Source organism: Cinclus cinclus, chromosome Z (assembly GCF_963662255.1).
Source record: "Cinclus cinclus chromosome Z, bCinCin1.1, whole genome shotgun sequence".
Taxonomy (NCBI): domain Eukaryota; kingdom Metazoa; phylum Chordata; class Aves; order Passeriformes; family Cinclidae; genus Cinclus; species Cinclus cinclus.
In genome coordinates, this window is record NC_085084.1 from 59040644 (window position 1) to 59058475 (window position 17832).

Here is a 17832-nt window from a genome sequence, read left to right on the forward strand (position 1 = left end):
AGTCAGTGAGTGGTGGGCTGCTGTATTATGCATCACTTGTGGGAGTTTGGTTGGATTTTATTCATCACTCTTTTTCCTTTTATTATTCATTTTGTTCCTGTATCATAGTTTTTTTCAGCTGTTAAACTGTGCTTATCTCATCCCATGGGTTTTACATTTTTCCAATTCCCTTCCAGTCTGCCAGGGGCAGGGGAGCGAGTGAACAGCTTCAGAATTGCTGGCTGGAGTTGAACCATAATAAAAGTTTTACCTTTACTATTAAAATTAATAAGATTTTCTTAGAGGACGCATTGAATGTGGAGACTTATATCTGTTTGAACACACTCTTAGAAAATATAGTATGTTTGTGCTATTCAGGTAATTTAGCTTCAGATTCTTCTTAAAGTCACACTGTAGAGTGAAGGAATTTTAAATCAACTCTGACTGCAAAGGAAATAAATCATGGGATGCTAATTATAAAATATTCCATGAATCAAGGAAATTTGTTAATCAAACCTGATCTTCCTTCAAAGATCTTTGGATATACTAGAAAAGAACTAATCTTTTGAAAACATAGATGACTTCATGCTCCACTTGGTTTCCATTTTCCTTCTGTTTATTTCACCCCTCATGCCTGCCCTCTATTGCCAGAGGCAGAACAGCTGTCTTCTTGACATTATTGTAATTTTGTTTGAATTAACAGCAGACCAAGCACAAGAACAGAGAGCTCAATTTCGTTTTTTTCCTGTGGAAGGTGTTCTTCTTCTCAGCTGAATCAACTGAACATTACCAGTGCTGTGGATATTACAGAGTCAGTTCAGTTTGTTTCACAATGAACCACATCACTTAGATATTTTAGGAGTGGTGGCTGTAGCATAAACCTTTCCAAAGACTTTTGGGTTTTTTGGAAAGGAAGGCCAAAGCAGGCATGCTGTGCTGAGTGGTGTGTTGAGCCCTTATGGCAGAAGCTCTGCAGGATGTACAGGCACGTGCTGAGCTTGTAGTATGCAAGCAGGTACATTTCAGCCCTTCCTAACTTGTTGATAAACCAGATGCATAATGGGACAAATCTTATCTGAGACCTTCATTAGAAGAGACGAAATTGTGTGGAATTTTCTTACAAGATCACAGAGAGGAAAAATTGCTAATTAACCAAGAAGGAATGATATGTGTCTGACAGCTCTGGTACAGATTATTCCCAAGCAAAAGGCTTTTAGTCTGTATTTGCCTGATGTTAGATATCTGCTTGCTTGATTTATTTTCTTGTAATCATTCCTCCCAGTAATTTTTTTAGAGATACAACTTCTGTCTGTGTTTACTAAAGTAAGATTCTGATTAAGTCAGTTCTGTTCATTTTCAATTCTTAAATTCCATGTAAGTGGTAACATGCCATAGGTCCTGAACAGTTGCCAAGAGATAAATGGACTATTTAACATACAGGGTAGTTTCAATTGTCACTTGGAGTTGAAATGTCAGTAGTAAAGTTCTGCAATTTCTCAAGTAGGCAGAATGAAGAATGCTTTTAAAAAGGATCTGGTTGAGATATGGAAGTCTTTCTAGAGGAATATTAGTGGCAAATGGTTGTTGGCTGAGATTTATCTCTTGGAACTGAAATGTAAACTATTCATGGCAGAGGTAAAGGAATTTTTAAAAGGCATATGTAGTCCTAGTTATTCTGTCCTTTTCTTGCCATTCCAAATAGGATGCACTTTTGCCTTTTTACGTACTTTGGGTGAAGAAGGTGTTAAAATTCAACTGAAGTGTGTAAGGACAGAATAAAAAAAGGACTTTCTCTGTTGAGGAGCACGATTGCAACAAGCAGAATATTTGGTAGTAATTGAAATAATTTGGCAAGCCAACTTCTTTTTGTAAATGGATGTCACATAAACTCATTTGATTCCAGGTTTTGTTCCAGCATTGTGTCAAGTGTTGCTTGTGGATTTTTTTTAAATTCAGAGTGCATTTGTTGCCTAAAGAAGCAGGATTCAGTAAAGCGAGTTGGGAAAGTTTCTTTTTATTTTTTCTTGTACTTTTTAGATTAAATAAGGAAGTGGTTTCTTAGTGGAGTGCTGGAAAACTTCAAGTGCTTTAGTCTCATCCAGACCTTATAAATTGGCACATTTTAATATTTACTTTTGCAGCATTTGCTCACAGATGTGAATTTGTTCTCTACATATTAATCTTCTCTAAGTGTGTTTGACTTTAATAGATTTGTGTTCTGCTTCAGTGATTATTCAGTAGATAGGTATCTACAAATATGGAGCTTTTTTAACAATAACATGTCAGATTGCTCACACTTGTGCATAACTGAGCTTAATCATAAACTCACTTGACACCAGTGGCATTCCTTGTGTTATTCCATGACTCTGCTTGCACAGTTAGTCGCTTCACTCTTTTGATTTAACTGACTAAATAAATAAATAAATAAAAATTGCATAAATAAATTGCAGAAATAAACCAAACACCTCATCCGGTCAGAAACTGTTACGTGGCTGAAACAGATTAAAAAGTATTGATATATGGGTTTATAAAAAGATGTCTGTAAATTTCAGCTCCCAGAATTACCGTTCTGTTTCATGTGATTCTCAAACCTAAGGTATGTGAAGCTGGAATTAGTTTATTTGAAAGGGGAAGATGTGGGAAATCTCTAGGGGTCAAATAGTTAGTTTGGTCACCAAATATATGAGTCTCTGAAAAGTCTCTGAAAAGAAAGTTTTCACACAAACTCAGTTCTGCAGTTTTGTCTTCGTGAATCGTTTAACTAAATGTACATGTGGTACTATCATAGTTGCCATCTGTGCTCACCCATCCAGGCCTATAAATGGCTGTTTATTACAGTCTGTAGCCTGAAACTTGAAAGTTCATGCCATTCTGTTGGAATTTATTTTATTAATACAGATGCATGTGGTATAAGTTAAAACACACTTCTGTGAATTCTGTTAAGGTAATTAGTTGTTACAGTACCTTCTAAGACTGAGCTACACATATTAAGTGTATTTAGGAAGAAGTATCATCTATGTGGCTTCCCCTCATCAGAAAAGAAACAAGTCTACCTCTGTTTTTTCTGGGTTGTTTTGTACTGCAGATTTCAAAGAGCTCCACATTTCCTGTTACACAGAGATGTGATCAGTACAGTGTATATTTATTAGTTTCTCTTTTCTGCATAGCTTGGGTATACTCAATGTAACACTTTGCAAAACATATGCTAAGTGTAATAATTCACTGTGTCAAGTACAACAGTAATAGACACCATAGCTGTGTCAGTTTTTGATATTTTGCTATTATTTTTGTATAATTGTACAGTTAAAAGAAGGATTTATAAATGTAAGATGTTTTTTGATATTTCTGCTTTATGTAATTCAATGTATTTCTTCATCTTTAGGCTGTGCTGAGTCCACTTATAGCAATTGCACTGAAAATATCTCAGATTCATGAGAGGACAGGACGAAAGGGACCCACTGTCATCACTTGAAGCCACGGAAGATTGTTAAACCAGGGCCAAAAGAAGAGCAGCAAGGAGAAGACAGAACGCTGTTAAAACTTGTTAGCCATTTGTGCCTTGTATGATTTTAAAAATTAGATGGGAAGACAAATTCAGTGTAACATTAAGCATAATCATTTGCGTTGTTCTCCAAATGCAATAGTGTATTGACTTGTTTTACCTGCAGTATCACAATTTCTGATAACAGTATAACCAAAGAAAGAAGCCTTAACATTCAAATGTTGTCAGTAATGTAGCCAAAAATGACAATTGCTTGGTTTTGAATGCTATGATAAAAGTTGGAGAAATTTCAGTTAGGGGGAGAGAGGGAGGAGTTGCAAAGCAAAGACATGCTGGGTGAGTATTGTTCAGGATTCTTGTCACCTTCTGGTAGGTTTGGTGGGTTTCCGAAGAGGTGTATAGAGCATGTCTGAGTCACAGGGCTGTGTGCTAAGCTCTGCGTGGGGTGTGTTTCCTCCCCTGGCTCCATGCCTCCTCTCAGGCTTCTCTTGTTGCTCACAGATGCACGCTGAAAGCAGTGCTGTATACACACTTATATTTGCTCCCAAAGGTGGGGTTATTCCACGCTTTTTTACCCCTGCTTTTAAAATGTATCAATGTGACTTGTGCCTTTAGATTTTCCTTATTTTTGGACTCTCTGGTTGTTTTCCTCCAAAAGGAGACCTTTGTGCTATTGAGCTGATTTTGTCCTTCCAGCAATATGTCGGGTATGGAACTGACTGTCTTCCACAATATTCCTCATGTCAGGAGATGATACTGGTGCTTACTGTATTTGAAAGATCATCTCTGCAAGTTCAGTAATTCTCTAAGAAAGAGTTACAGAAGTTGTTTTAAGTGTTCGGAATACTCATGCTCCACTTACCATGAAGTAAATGAATGAGAAGGAATGAAAAAAAACTCTAATCTATTGAATAGAAATATGAGTCTGATTCACCCTCTGGACACAGTTTCTATTAGAGTATTGGTAACAGTGGATCATTCAGTAAAAATCTGGGGAGTGCAAGAGACATTCCTGGCATAGATCTGAGAAGGCTGTTGGGGATATGGACATCAGCATTTTTCTGCTTGTGAAATGATTACAGCAGTTCTAGCTACAATACTGTGTGCTGAAAAAGAGCACAAACACTTTATGCATGTGATTTGCTTGAAAGCTTTGCTTCCTTGGAAACGGTGAGGTCACTTGTATCGTTTGTCAAGGTGGCTTTGTGCAGCTTGCCTCTTTGCAGTGTATTTTCATTCATTGTGATTGTCAAATTTTAGTACAATTTATATAATATTGCAGCAAAGGAAATAGTTTAAATTTCTTTCAACACTTCTATCAAAAAATGGCTATGGCACTTAGTATACAATAAAGAGTAATGCTGTATATTTGTCTTAATACATAATTGTGGACAAGACACCCTGCACTTTGAAGCATCCTAATAAAATTGCCTTTATTACAATTACATTATTACTTAATTGACTCTAAACAAATAAGGTATGAATGTTCTCACTTAGTATCCTAACTTAACATTAAGTATTCCCATATACCAAAAGAGATTTTAAGACTTTAGTTCTTTTTATAAAGATTTTTCTTATGACCATGACATTCTCACACAGTTTGGACATCTACTTTATAATGTAAGAGCACTCATCTTCACAGAAGCCTTTTTTATCTAATATTTTGTATCTATTAGGGATTAAACTTCTCTAGGTGCAGGATAATAGTCTCCTAACTAGTAGACCACCCGTGGTCAAGCACAGACACATTCTGATTATGACAGTTCAAATTACTGGGTTGCATGAAAGAACATTCTGAAAGTAAGTCCATTAAAATTTCTGAAACTCTTGCATATTCTGTAATAATGAAATTATTTTTGGTTGCATAGAGAACTCACTGTTTATACTATGGAGTATTCAATTTGTCAAGCTTTTCTGGAATGGAGAGAATGCAGTTTGAAAAGTAAGATGTACTGAAGCCAGGTGTCTTTCAGGATTCAGTGGAAAGACTCAAGAACAGATGAAGACTGTGAAGAAACACACTTGTGCTTTTATCAGAAAGTTGTCACTAGAGCTGCAGTAGATGGCAGTCTGCTTTCATGAAGGCAGTTATCATAGACCAAGGGCATATTTAAAATCTCTGCATTGACTTTGTCCTGGGCTGGAGAAGCATTAGTTGTGCCTGTGTACTTAAATGGAGAAAAGGGCTGTTTGTGTGTGGTTTTTAATAGTTGTCAAACAGCAGACTTGCAGAAGTAGCCTAACCTCAAATCCACTCACCATCCCTTTTTTTTGTGGTGATGGGTGTTGCTGATAAAATATAACTGATATATCACCAGTCAATTGCTTTTCTCTGCAAGAAGATTTATAATAAAACTTTGTAAAGCTCAAGTACAGCTCTTTATGTCTGATGTGTGTGGAGAGGACTGTAGCCACAGTCTCATGGAGTGTGCTGCATTTCCTGAGGTCTTTTGATTATTAATGTGAGAGATGAATGCGTGGAAAAAAGCAAGCTATATGAACTTACAAAAAGATGCAAAGCTCCTAAAACCAGACCAAACATTTAGCAGAGGAAAAACTATTATTAATACTGTTCATCTTATCACAGTGTCTAGGCACTGTGACAAAGGCCCACACCCTTTTGTGCTATTGTTTAATTAGCAGCTTCTTCAGCTCTGGAAGTTGCAAGATTCCTGTATTATTCAGCTGTGATTGCACTAATGTTTACTTGGATAATTCTGTTTCCTAAACCCTCATATTTTTTTCTATGTTCAGAGACAGTTTGGAAGGCAATATACTACTCACCTGAAGCACAGGACCACAGAATCCTCGAGGTTGGAAGAGGCCATCTAGTTAATCAGGTTTAAAATCACCTAGTCTATGTCCCAGCTCAATAGCAGAGTCAGGTAGAGAAGGCTGCCCAGGACCATGTGTAGTTTGTTTTGATTATCTTCAAGAGCTGAGATGCCAGAACTTCTGTGGGCAAACTGTACAAGTAATTGAGTGCTCCCATAGTGAAAAAAACGACAACAACAACAACAAAACACCAAAAACCCAACAGCAAAACCTTCTGGAGTGTTCAGATTATTTAATGTGATTCAGTTTGTGCTGATTGCCTCTTGCCCTGTCACTGAGAAAAGCCTAGGTCCATACACTTACTTTCTTCCCACCAAGTATTTCTAGAAATCAGTAAGATCCTTCAAGAGCCTTCCCTTCTCCAGACTAAACACTCCCAATTCTCAGTGTCTCATCATATGACAAATTTTCCAGTCCTTTTTTCACTGTGGCCCTTTGCTGGAGGTACTCTGGAATGTCTTTGTCTGTTTTGTGCTTGGGAAGCTCAGATCTGGACCCAGCACTCCAGATGTATCTTAATTCTACCAGTGCTGAGCAGAGGGAAAGGATCACCTTCCTCCAGCTGCAGCTGCTGTTTTTCCTGATGCAACTCAGGATGTCAGTTGTCTTTGCTGCACAGGTGAGTTGCTGGTGAGTTGATAACTTTTTGTTATATCCTTCCTAAACTTCCTTTGTTATATCCTAGGATATTTTGTTAATATCCTTCTCTGTGTAGCTGTTTTCCAGGCCACTGGCCCCAGCATGTATTGGTGTCTGGGTTGTTGATCCACAAGGGCAGGACTTCCAATATTGTAGAATGTCATCAAGCACAATTTACCTTTCATAAAACCTTCCTGGTCCTAATCACCTTCTTGTCCTTGCCTTTGGCAAGGGTTGCCAGGATTGGCTACTCCATCACCTCCCCTGGAATCAAAATGAGGCTGACCAGTTTATAACTCCCCAGATCCTCCCTCTCTGAAGGACAGGAGTGATACTTGCTCTTATCTCAGGGATCACCCACAACCTTTCAAAGGCAATAGAGGATAGCTTGCAATAGCATGACTCATCTTTTTCAGCTCTGTGCATTCCATCCTAATTTATTTCATGAGTATGTGTTTTCTCAGGTACTCCCTGACCTTTTCTTGCTCCATCCAAAGTAAGTCTTCCTCGCTCCGTATTTTTCCTCTAGTCTCAAAGGGCTATGATTCCTGGAGGCTGCTTTTACCAGTAAGGATGGAGGCAAAGAAGGCATTGAGCACCTCACCCTTTTCTATGGCCTCTTTCAACTCATGTAGCTGTAGAAACTTTCCCATTAGCCTTCACATTTCTCATCTGTCCTACTTTCAGCAAGTACAGAGTTATTTTTGTGTTTGCTGGGATGGGGGTATGCAAAGGGCAAGGAGGCTGGAGCCCTATGGATGTGTACAGGTGATTTATTATATATCAGTCATGTCATCGCTGTAGGGCGTGGCTTTGGGTAGAAGAAAAGGCAGAGTGGAAGGACAGCCATTCTGTTCCCTCTTTACCTGTGGAAGCAAAGTGCTGAACAGAGTGCTGTGGTCTGGGTGGAGCAGACTGGCTTGGGGGGTTTGTCCATCATTGTTATCCATTGTCTCAAACACAGGACAAAAACCTCCACATTGGCTGTGTAGTGTCCACCTTTTTTTCCTTTGTCTCTGGAAAAGCTGCATGTCACTGGCTGTGGTAACAACGGGATGGTTGGACTTCCAAAAGCATTTTTGGCACATAATCACCCTCTTTTGTACATTGTTATTATTAGTATTGTTGCTGGTACTGTTTGTTTTCCTTATCGACTAGTTCTCTGGTAAATTTTTGCCTCAACCCATAATCTCTGCATTTTTGCCCGTTTCTCACTGGAGGGGGTGGGGGGAAAGGGAGAGGATGTTTGGAGCTTAATTTCCAGCTGGTCTTAAACCACAACATCACCTCATTCAGCTCCAGGTGAGCTTTGGCTTTCCTCATTTCATCCCTGCATGATTGTACAGTGTTCTGCATTCCTCCTAATTCAGCTGTCCCCACTTCCAATTATCATACATTTCCTGTTTATAACTGAGTTTAGTCAGGAGCTCTCTGGCCATCCATGGAGGCCTTTTGCTGTTTGAACTCTGCATATCAGGTTGAATGATTCCTGAGCCTAAAGGAGGTGATCTTTGAAAATTAAACAGCTGTCTTTGGCTCATCTTTCCTCCAGGGCCAGAACCCATGTGACTCTTTCAAGCAACTCTAAAGATGTTAGCCTGCTCTGCAAACTTGACTTCCACTCTTTGCTTTTCTCCCTCCTCTCAGATTTCTGAATTTGCTGTCTCAGGTTCCCTGCAACAAAAACCTTCACATGCCCATGGATTTCTTCATTGTTGTGAGTGCCAACATTGGCTTCTCAGTCACTAGTATCGGGGAGTTGTTTGTCAGTGCACTGAATCTGCTCTGTTCTGAAGCTTTAGTTGGACTGGTTCATATCCTTCAGCCCAAAGAAAATCACTTTTAATGTAAAATTTCCAGCTGCTACTCTTGGCAAAAATAAATTAATGCTATTAGGTATGATCAAAAGCAAAGTGTTTAAAACCTTTCACTGCCTTAATATTGTTGACATTTTAAAGCTCATTACCCCATGCCATATTGCATTAAGTTCATAATCAATTAGTTCTTTAATTGAAAAGAGAAACTTAAAGCCAGATTGTATCAAAATATTAGGCATAAACCCCAATGTTCTCCCAATCTCAATAACATTTTTGTATCAAATACTTTATTGCATACTGCAGGTTGAAGATGCATTTATCTTCAGTTTCATGTGTCTTGATCCATTATGACCTCACAACATTTGCAAAGGGCTGCTGCTAAAAAGGGGTGCTGCAGGACTTTTGTGGAATTGGGAGAAAGGAAGAACTTCCTGTTTGTTCATAAATATATGTGGAAATGTTCTGAATGCATTTCCTATAGCAAACTACTCCAACAGCAAACTTCAGTGGTACTCCTGCAGTACTCTTAGAACTGTTGACCCAGCCATTTCCCACTGTTTTTGTTTTGCTTTAATATCACCTAGTGGAAAAGTTAGATTTCCACAGGAAAAAGAAATTAAGTTAAACATGCACAGGACAAGCATTTTCCTGTGGGATAGCTCCTGGTTAATCTATCTTGTCTGCTGTGATTGATGCCTGCACTAATACTTGCACAGTACCAGCTGCCTTCAGAATCAGGGACTCTGGAGCAAAGAAGCATGAGATTTTGGGGGATGGATATGGTAATGCTAGGAGGTAAGGCCACAGTGAGGTTACTTAAGCAGATCCTCTCTTCAGCTGCTTTGAAAACAATGTGTTGTGTTCCTCTCATTTTTACTGTTCTCTGTGCTGTGCTGCTTCTCAGTCACTTTGAAACATATTTGTATCTTCTGTCTCTTTCAGGGTCTCTTTTTTCTCCCTCTGGGTACTTTACCACATTTCTCATCCTCAATTTGTCTTCAAAGGATTTTTCTTCCTCTGTAGTTTGTCCAACCCATTTTATTCTTCTTTCCTTTCTACTTACAGCAACTGAGGAACTGTATGTTCTTCCCATAAAGGATGAAATTCTTTGAAACACAAAACTGGTGCTACTTTAGTTCCCTGGCCTTAGCCATGGCTACCACCATGGCTAGTATATACAGCCCTAATGCTAAACTTGTAGTCTTACAGTACATGAACATCTGGAAAGTGTGATAGATTTTCTGTCTCGCTGGTCTGTAGCAAAACCAGGAAGAGGTTGCCCAGAAAGGTGATACATACTCCATTCCTGGAAAAATTCAGGGTCAGGTTGGACAGTATTCTGATCAACATAATCTAATTGAAGATGTACCTGCTCATTGCAGGGGCTTGGACTAAATGGTCTTGTCCAATCCAAACTTTCCAACACAAAAAGAAAAATTATTTTTTTGGTTTTTTTTTAAAGTAGTGCTACTGTTAGGGATCACTGACACAAGTCTTCTTCCAGTTTTCCCTGCTTCACAGATGCAGGATTTTACTGGCTGCATGTCTCTCATGTTGTGACAGGCGTTGCTCTTCCTGAGGTCCTCTGGAAGTCTGTATCCTGTTGGCGACTGATTTCTTGAATGAATATATGAGAATTTAGCCCCCCTCTGAGATTTGGGTTTTGGTCAGCTGTTTGTTGCTGCTCCTCTGAAAATGTGTATGGTGGTGGCTGTTCCTGCTCATTTGTTTCACTGACATATTCTGCACTGCTTTCACTATATGGAGGCGGAGGAATATTGATGAATTCTTGCTGTTTTAGTGTGGAGGCAACTGACAGTGGGGAAACCAGTTTTTCAGGATCTATGCTATCTTCATAAGAGGGAGGATAGAAGTCAGGCCTAAAATAAGCAAACCAAAAAGAAACAGATCATGGTGAAGTGTGATTTATCTCACAGAGCTTGGTTAGATGCTTTGTCTGTTATGTTTCCAAAATGTAGATGAGGCTTTAATTGTAAGCAGACTCCTAAGTGTGTTTAAAGCAATGAAATATATTAATATAAAAAAGCAGGCATAACTGATATAATTTGAGCTGTATTTGTATAAAATATTTTATTAAATAACAGCATTCTATAAAGACAAGCCTTCCCCATGAAAATTCCCAACCATGTCATACAAACACTTGTGCTTTTGAGTATTTTAATAAGTGCCTGAGAAAAGTTTAATTTGGAAGAAGAATGAGATCAGTGTTCAAAGTTATTTATTATTACAATAATCACTGTTTCCCAAAGTTTTAAAATAAATTTGGTATGTCTCCGCTTATCTAACCACAATTTACTGGATGTGCTATTAGAGTGCCTTTAGAGCACCTAATGCCAGTGTTTCTAGTACAGTTTCCACAACAGTCCAGGAAAAGTAATTTGTATCCAATGACCATGTTTGAGAGTTTTGCCAGGCTAGTGCCAATGAGTTTAAGAAACTCCCTCTCTCAAAGCACCAGTCTTTATTAAGAACAAAATCATATGGTCACAGAATGTTCTGGGCAGGGACCATAATGATCATTCAGTTCCTGACTTGGGCAGGAACTAGACCAGGTTGTCCATCCAACCTCGTCTTGAACACTTCCAGGAATGGGGCAACCACAACTTCTCTGGGCAACCTATTCCAGTGCCCCACCATCCTCACAGTAAATATTTTTTTTCCCAATATCTAATATAAGCATATCCTGTCTCCATTTGAAACCATTTACCCTTGTTCTGTCATTGCATGTTCTTTTTTTAAAATCCTTCTCCATCTTTCCTATAAGTTCCCTTCATGTACATAGGGTGCTATAGTCTCACTGGAACCTTCACTTGGCTGGATAACTCCAGCTCTCTCAGTCTGTCATCACAGGAGAGGTGTTCCATTCCCCTCACCATCTTCATGGTCCTCTTCTGGACCCACTGTAGCAGGTCCATGCCCTTTCTGTGCAAAGGACACCAGATCTGGATGAAATTCTCCAGGTGGGGATTCACAGCTAAGTAGCAGAATCCCCTCCCTCAACCTGTTGGTCACACTTCTTTGGATGCAGCCCAGGACACATTTGTCTTTCTGGGCTGCAGGTGCACATTGCTGGGTCACACTGACCTACTCATCTACAACCCCACCCCACTAAGTTCTTCTCCCCAGGACTGCTCTTAATGCATTCTCTGCCCAGCCTCTGTTTCTGCTTCCATTTGCGCCAAACCAGGTGCAGGACCTTGTGTTTGGCCTGGTTGAATTTAATGAGGTTTTTAAATCACAGGGACAATTAGACAAGAAAATTTAAGCATATAATATAAGCCATATAATGAAGGAGCTGAGGCCCTCAGCATGCCTCAACTTTGATATCCTATGTGAGGAATACCACCTACCTCACTTACCAGCATATCAGCAGCGTCTTAAACTGTCTGCTGAGATGGAACTCAGGATGTTCCTGCGTGAAGTTGTAATAGCTGAACCTGCTGCCTCCATTCATGACTTTGGAAGCTTTGGAAAATCTGAAACTTTCTCTGTTCCATGTAGTATACCTTACCTTAGGTATTTATTTTTTTACATGAATGGCTGTTTGCACATTGCTGCCTGCTCTAGCAAATAAAATTTCAGACTACAGTTCTCTCCACAGAAAAAATAATAAAATGGCTACAGGATTTGCATTTTGTAAAAACCTTGTATTGCTGCTTTCTTCTCACGGTATGTTTAAAAAATAGCATCCCTCCCTCCCAATTCATCTGCAATACATACCTGTCTATGGTGCAGACATGTGGTTCTCTGTGGCTGGGATTTCGAATGAAGATGCCAAGGGCCCTGTATTTCAGGACTTCATGGAAAGTGCTCCAGAAAATGCCAGTAACGAGAAGACAGAGCCCCAAAGCTAACAGGCAATAAAACACTAGCTTGTTGTTCCCACAGTTGCACATGGGGGAATTCGTGGACAGGCAAAGCACTCCCAGGCAAACAGTGGAGAAACTGAGTAAGAGCATAAAAAGACGAATGAAAGTAAAAAGATGTTTTGGCATCTTTAGCAGAAGATGTACCTCTTTGTTCCTGTCTGCTATTTGTTCGCTGGCTTTCTCTGCTGTGCTTCTCATCTTCATGTATGGGTACTTTATATGCTACAGGACCAAATGGCCTTTAGACAATTAAGAGAAGCAGGCAATTTTAACCTACTCATTAACTCTTTGAGAGACTTACAAACCCTTTTAGATTAATTTGTAATCTTCTACCTACTTTTAAGGAAGGAAGCAGGAACTTCCTGAACTGCTGTAATCTCTGGAGTGTAAACTTGGGCATTGAATGATTTCCAGTGGTTTATGCACTTCACTGCTTATGGATGAGACCTGTATTTGTTAAATTTGACTTACTTGAGTTCAAAAGAAAAACAACCAACAGCTAACAAAGATGCTGCTCATAAATCCCCATTAAAAGTTGGAAGGGAAAATATGCTTCATGTAAATGCAGATATTGACGGGGAGGGGAATGGGCATAGTAAAAACTGTTGTTTTCTGGGAGGGGGATGTCATCTCACCTTTTCCCTCTGACTTGCCAAGATAAGGTAGCACTAAAGAATATTCGTGTCTGACAGGTATCAATCTGGGTTCTACAAAGGATTTACTTCTCTAAGCACTAGCTGTTGTCATCCAGTGCCTTGGTCCTGAGAGCCTAGGAAGCTGACCTGAAGCACTTTTTTGACCTGTGGAGTCCATAAAGAAGCCCAGCACCTCAGACTAGGGCACAGGGCAGCCTTGAGGAGTGTCTGTGAACTCCCAGAAGAAGCAATACATCTCTTATTGAGCAGGTTTCCTAGATGTGGAGTTACCCCAAAGATAGGCTGGTCTCTGACTAGTACTCACAGCTTTCTCTCCTAACTCTCTCAAGCTGCCTAACTTGCATGGTAATTATTGGATGGGTATTACAACAGCTAGCTCACACATCCCTGTACTGCTTTGTAAGGTCTGAGTTGCAAAAACAGCAAAAAATTCAACTGCAAAAGCAACTGGTGACACAACAAACAGATTACTTCCCTTAAAAGAGCTGCTCCAGTGGAAAAGACAAAGTGGAGCAGATTCCAAATAATGTGAGTTGCCACTTAGCATGTATGCAAGTGCGTGTTTCTCAGGGACAAGGTGGGGTAAGTCAGGGAAAACTGTTATTTTAGGCACTGGCTTCACCAAATTCAGGTCTTTAAAAGAGGTGGCCCATTTGTGACAGAGGAAATCAGTAACCAGGAGGGTAAAACCATGTGTTGGGGGCAGGAATTCATGCAGTGGAAGGTGTGAGTGGAGGCTGAGAACGTGACAGGCAGGTGAAGCACAGTGAAATGGTAGAATCAGTGCTGCTGGATGCCCACTCAACAGCAACAGCTGCTCTTCTAGAAATGTAACTGCAAAAGTGTACTGTGACAGAAACACATTCAAATAAACCATTTCAAAAGGCAAGTAATTTATGTCTGTCTTGCCTAATACGAAGTTCATCTTCCTTCTGCTGCAGGACTGTTTTCCAGGACACCTTTGCTTCATGCTCTGTTGTTTCAAATATTAATGAATGCTCTTCCTTCAATTTGTTTTTCCATAGGTTAATAGATCCATCTAAACTTACACTAGTCTTTTTTTTCTATATAATTTCTATTTTTTGCATATCTGTTCAACATACTTTATTTTACAAAATACTTTTTATTACTTCTGGGTTTTCTGATGTTTCAGGTCCTAACTCACCTAAATAGAAATACCAAGTTATTCATGACTGCTATCTAAAGTCCAGTTAATTAATGTAATTCACATCTTTTGCAATGTTACTCCTTCTGCTACAAGATGGTATTTATGAGGGAATGACGTTGATAAAAATAATTTTTAATTCTTGTTTTCTGTATAGATCTGCATGCACTGACCTGTTCAGTCATTGGAATTTATACCTAGAGCATTATAGCAATCATATCTGTGGTGATACAGGAAATTCTCTCTATGTGAAAAAAAAAATTAAAAATCCAAGAATTCAAATACACTCCCTTTATGTACTAGGAAAAGAGATAAAAAGGGGTAGTCTGAAAATGTCCTTTATGAGGAAGTTAAAAAGATTAAGTAAATGTTATAACTCTCAAAAGAATCAAAAACCAATGACTAGGCTACACCTCACTTGGAGGGAAGAACTGGATTGCAGGATAACCCACAGCAGGGCTGTGGAGAAGTTGCGAGGTGCTCTGACCAGGGAACAGCTAGATCAGCACTGCCCGGGAGCTGAGGGTGGGGGTCACAGACAACGAGGGGCTAGTCCTTGCAATGCTGTGGGAGAAGAGGGCATATATAGGGGCCCCTTTTATGGGGAAGGTATGTATCTGCCCCTTGTTTTGCATTTGGACACTTGCAGGGTTTTTTCGTAGGCTGCAGAAGTTTGGTGATTTCTCCAAGAGGTGAGTTTCATCTGAGGCAACAACAAACCATGGGTATATTATCCTTGAAAACAACATTTGGTTCTAAATTACTTTATCTCACCCAGCTGGTACATAAAGGAAAAGGGAAGAAAAAAAAAAGGTGACAATAGCTCCATAACACTGTTTAATTATCAGGGTTCCATTATTTTTCTAATTTTCCATCATTTCAGAATTTCTGTAATGTTGTTTTTGGCCTTTTCCAATTTCCCTAACATTTTGCAGCTTGATTGTTTTATTGGCAGTGAGTATCTTGGACTGCATCAGACTGGATGAGATTTCCTATTTCTCTTACAAAACAGGAAGAAAGTTGCTTCTAATGAGATCAGGTGGGAAAAGCTAATAGCTAACACGGTGTAAAGGTTACTGAGCAGAATTGGCCTCAGACCAAGGTCAAAAGGTAGCAGTCCAGATGGAGAAAAAAAAATTCTTAGGAAGTCTGATTGAAGATGAACTTAATGGATGTTCCACTGCATGACTTCATGGTTGCAATTGTTTGGCAATTTGCTTTTCATTTTGAAAGGTCACTGCTAAACCTGTATCCTGTTGAAACATGTAAGGCTTCAACAAACCAGTTTCTAGAATTATGCTACTCAAAAAGAAATTTGTGATATCATACGCGTTTTTATGACAGTTGTGAAACACAAACTTGTTTTTTAACTACTAATAAAATGGAAAAATTGATAATCATAAAATAAAAAAAATAGACCTTTTGACACAAATATCTGGGGCTGTGTTAGTGCCAGCTGCATATCGTATCACAGTACATGCATGATAAAAGGTAATGTCACAGTAGAGGTCACATTTGCTACTAAAAAATGATATTTTACCAGAAATTTGAGGATTGTATGTTTTACTCAGGTCTCAAATGAATTTTTAAAAATAAAATTAAAACTCTGAATTTACACCAGTTTTTTTTTATTTTCTGTAACTGTCTAGCATCTTAGCTGATATGATTTATTGTAATAACTCACTCAAAGGGTTTTTTTCTGTTGTTGTCAATAATTCAGAGCAGATTTGACAATGGATTTCTTTAGCAATTCCAGTATTCCTTAAACATATGTAATGCAAAATAATTTTAAGCTCTTCAGGTGTAGTCTCTTCTCTGTATCATACTTGAATTAGTGACAGTTTTGAAAGCATAGAAAAGTTTAAGAATGACTGAGAGGCGATACAATATGGACATCAAAATCGTATTCCACAGACCAGCTTCCAGCCTGAGAATGTGATGATGCCTACACAAAACGAGATGCATGGCCAGGGATGCCCACAGACAGAGCTACTATTTGTGTTTGAAGGTATTGTGACTCATATTTGGAGTTGTGGCTCATATTTGAGAATGAATGATTGAGTTTCCTGATGGAAACCGGGTATAATTCATTCTACAAATACTTGGAAAGAGCAGAAAGGAACTAGTTTGATTGAAATAATACACAGCAGGATTTTTATTGAGAAATTTCCCCAAATGGTTGAGAATAGTTTACTCCAGATACTGATAACAGAAAAAAACAGTAAGTACTTAAATTAAGGAGAATTAAGATACGTAGTTTTAAAATCACTGCAAAAAAATTGAAGTTTAACAGATGATATTCTAACAAATATTTAAACTTTATTTTTGGTGAATCAGATATTCCTTTTTTTTCCCCAGGTATTATTTCCAAATTTTATTGTTTGAATTATTTACTAAAATAATTACATACAGTAATTTTGATAACAATTGTGATAACTAACAATAGTTCAAAGTTTAATAGTTTAAAGTTTTAGCAGTTTAAATAGTTTAAAGTGAGATGTGAACTGGCTAGTCAGAAAATTACACATAAATGCGACAGTTCCCTAATGAACATGGAATTATCTCTGGTTTGTCAGGCTGTTTATTGATATATACATCAAAATTTTATACTTTTGTAAAACTTTGAAATGAACATGATGGATTTTCAGGACATATGAGGCATTCCCTTTTAATTTATATATGTCAAGAGCAGAATTCCAGCTGTGTCAGGAAAAAAAAATACAGTAGACACTGCTTTTTCTTTTCTTTTAGCAAGAAGTTATAGTGGAAGGTTCTGGCAATGAAAATACAGGAAAGCTGTATTTGTCTCGTGTTCCCCTTTAAAAATACCATGTCTTGCATGATATACAGGGGCCTGGGAAAGCTATGAATTGCATATGAGCATCTGTTGAAACAGACACAGTTCTTTCTGTGGAATTAGGAGTTGTAAAAATTATCATGCGTACCGTGAAATAGAATGCTTTTAAAATGAAAAAAAAAAAAAATAAGCCCAAACCAAACAAGAAAAACCAAGCCCACCAAACAGAAGGCTTTGGTGTCTGTTTACCTGAGCCTAATAATCAGAGCTGTGGGTAAACAGAGTGGCAGTCTAGCTGAGCACTGTGGATTACAGGGAATGCAGGGACGTCATCTCCATTCTGTTCCGTTCCAACTGCTTGTGGTGCCTCCAGCACAGCTGTAACTCCTGAGTAGGAAACAATTTTACAGCACTGCATAGCAAATATGGATAACTTTGACCCCAAAAAATGAGGATCCTCTGTACATAAGTTCCCTTTTGTTCATGCATCAGTACTGTAGACGATGTGCCAGCTGAAGTTCATTTTACAGAAAGATTTGTATTCCACCATTA

At 38.7% G+C, this 17832-nt stretch overlaps 2 protein-coding genes across 2 annotated transcripts in view; one reads left to right on the forward strand and one right to left on the reverse strand.

Annotated features, from left to right (window-relative positions):
• The window catches only part of PGM5 (phosphoglucomutase 5), a 68167-nt gene extending 64716 nt beyond the window's left edge, over positions 1 to 3451 (forward strand). The window contains exon 11 of the mRNA XM_062513097.1: positions 3362 to 3451. Within this exon, the coding sequence (XP_062369081.1) occupies positions 3362 to 3451 (90 nt within the window). The remainder of the gene's footprint in view (positions 1 to 3361) is intronic.
• A 6852-nt stretch (positions 3452 to 10303) lies between these two features.
• Positions 10304 to 12860, reverse strand: TMEM252 (transmembrane protein 252). The gene is given in 2 exon segments (XM_062513952.1): positions 10304 to 10652; positions 12514 to 12860. Coding segments are annotated over 2 exon segments (696 nt in total).
• Positions 12861 to 17832: the final 4972 nt, after the last annotated feature.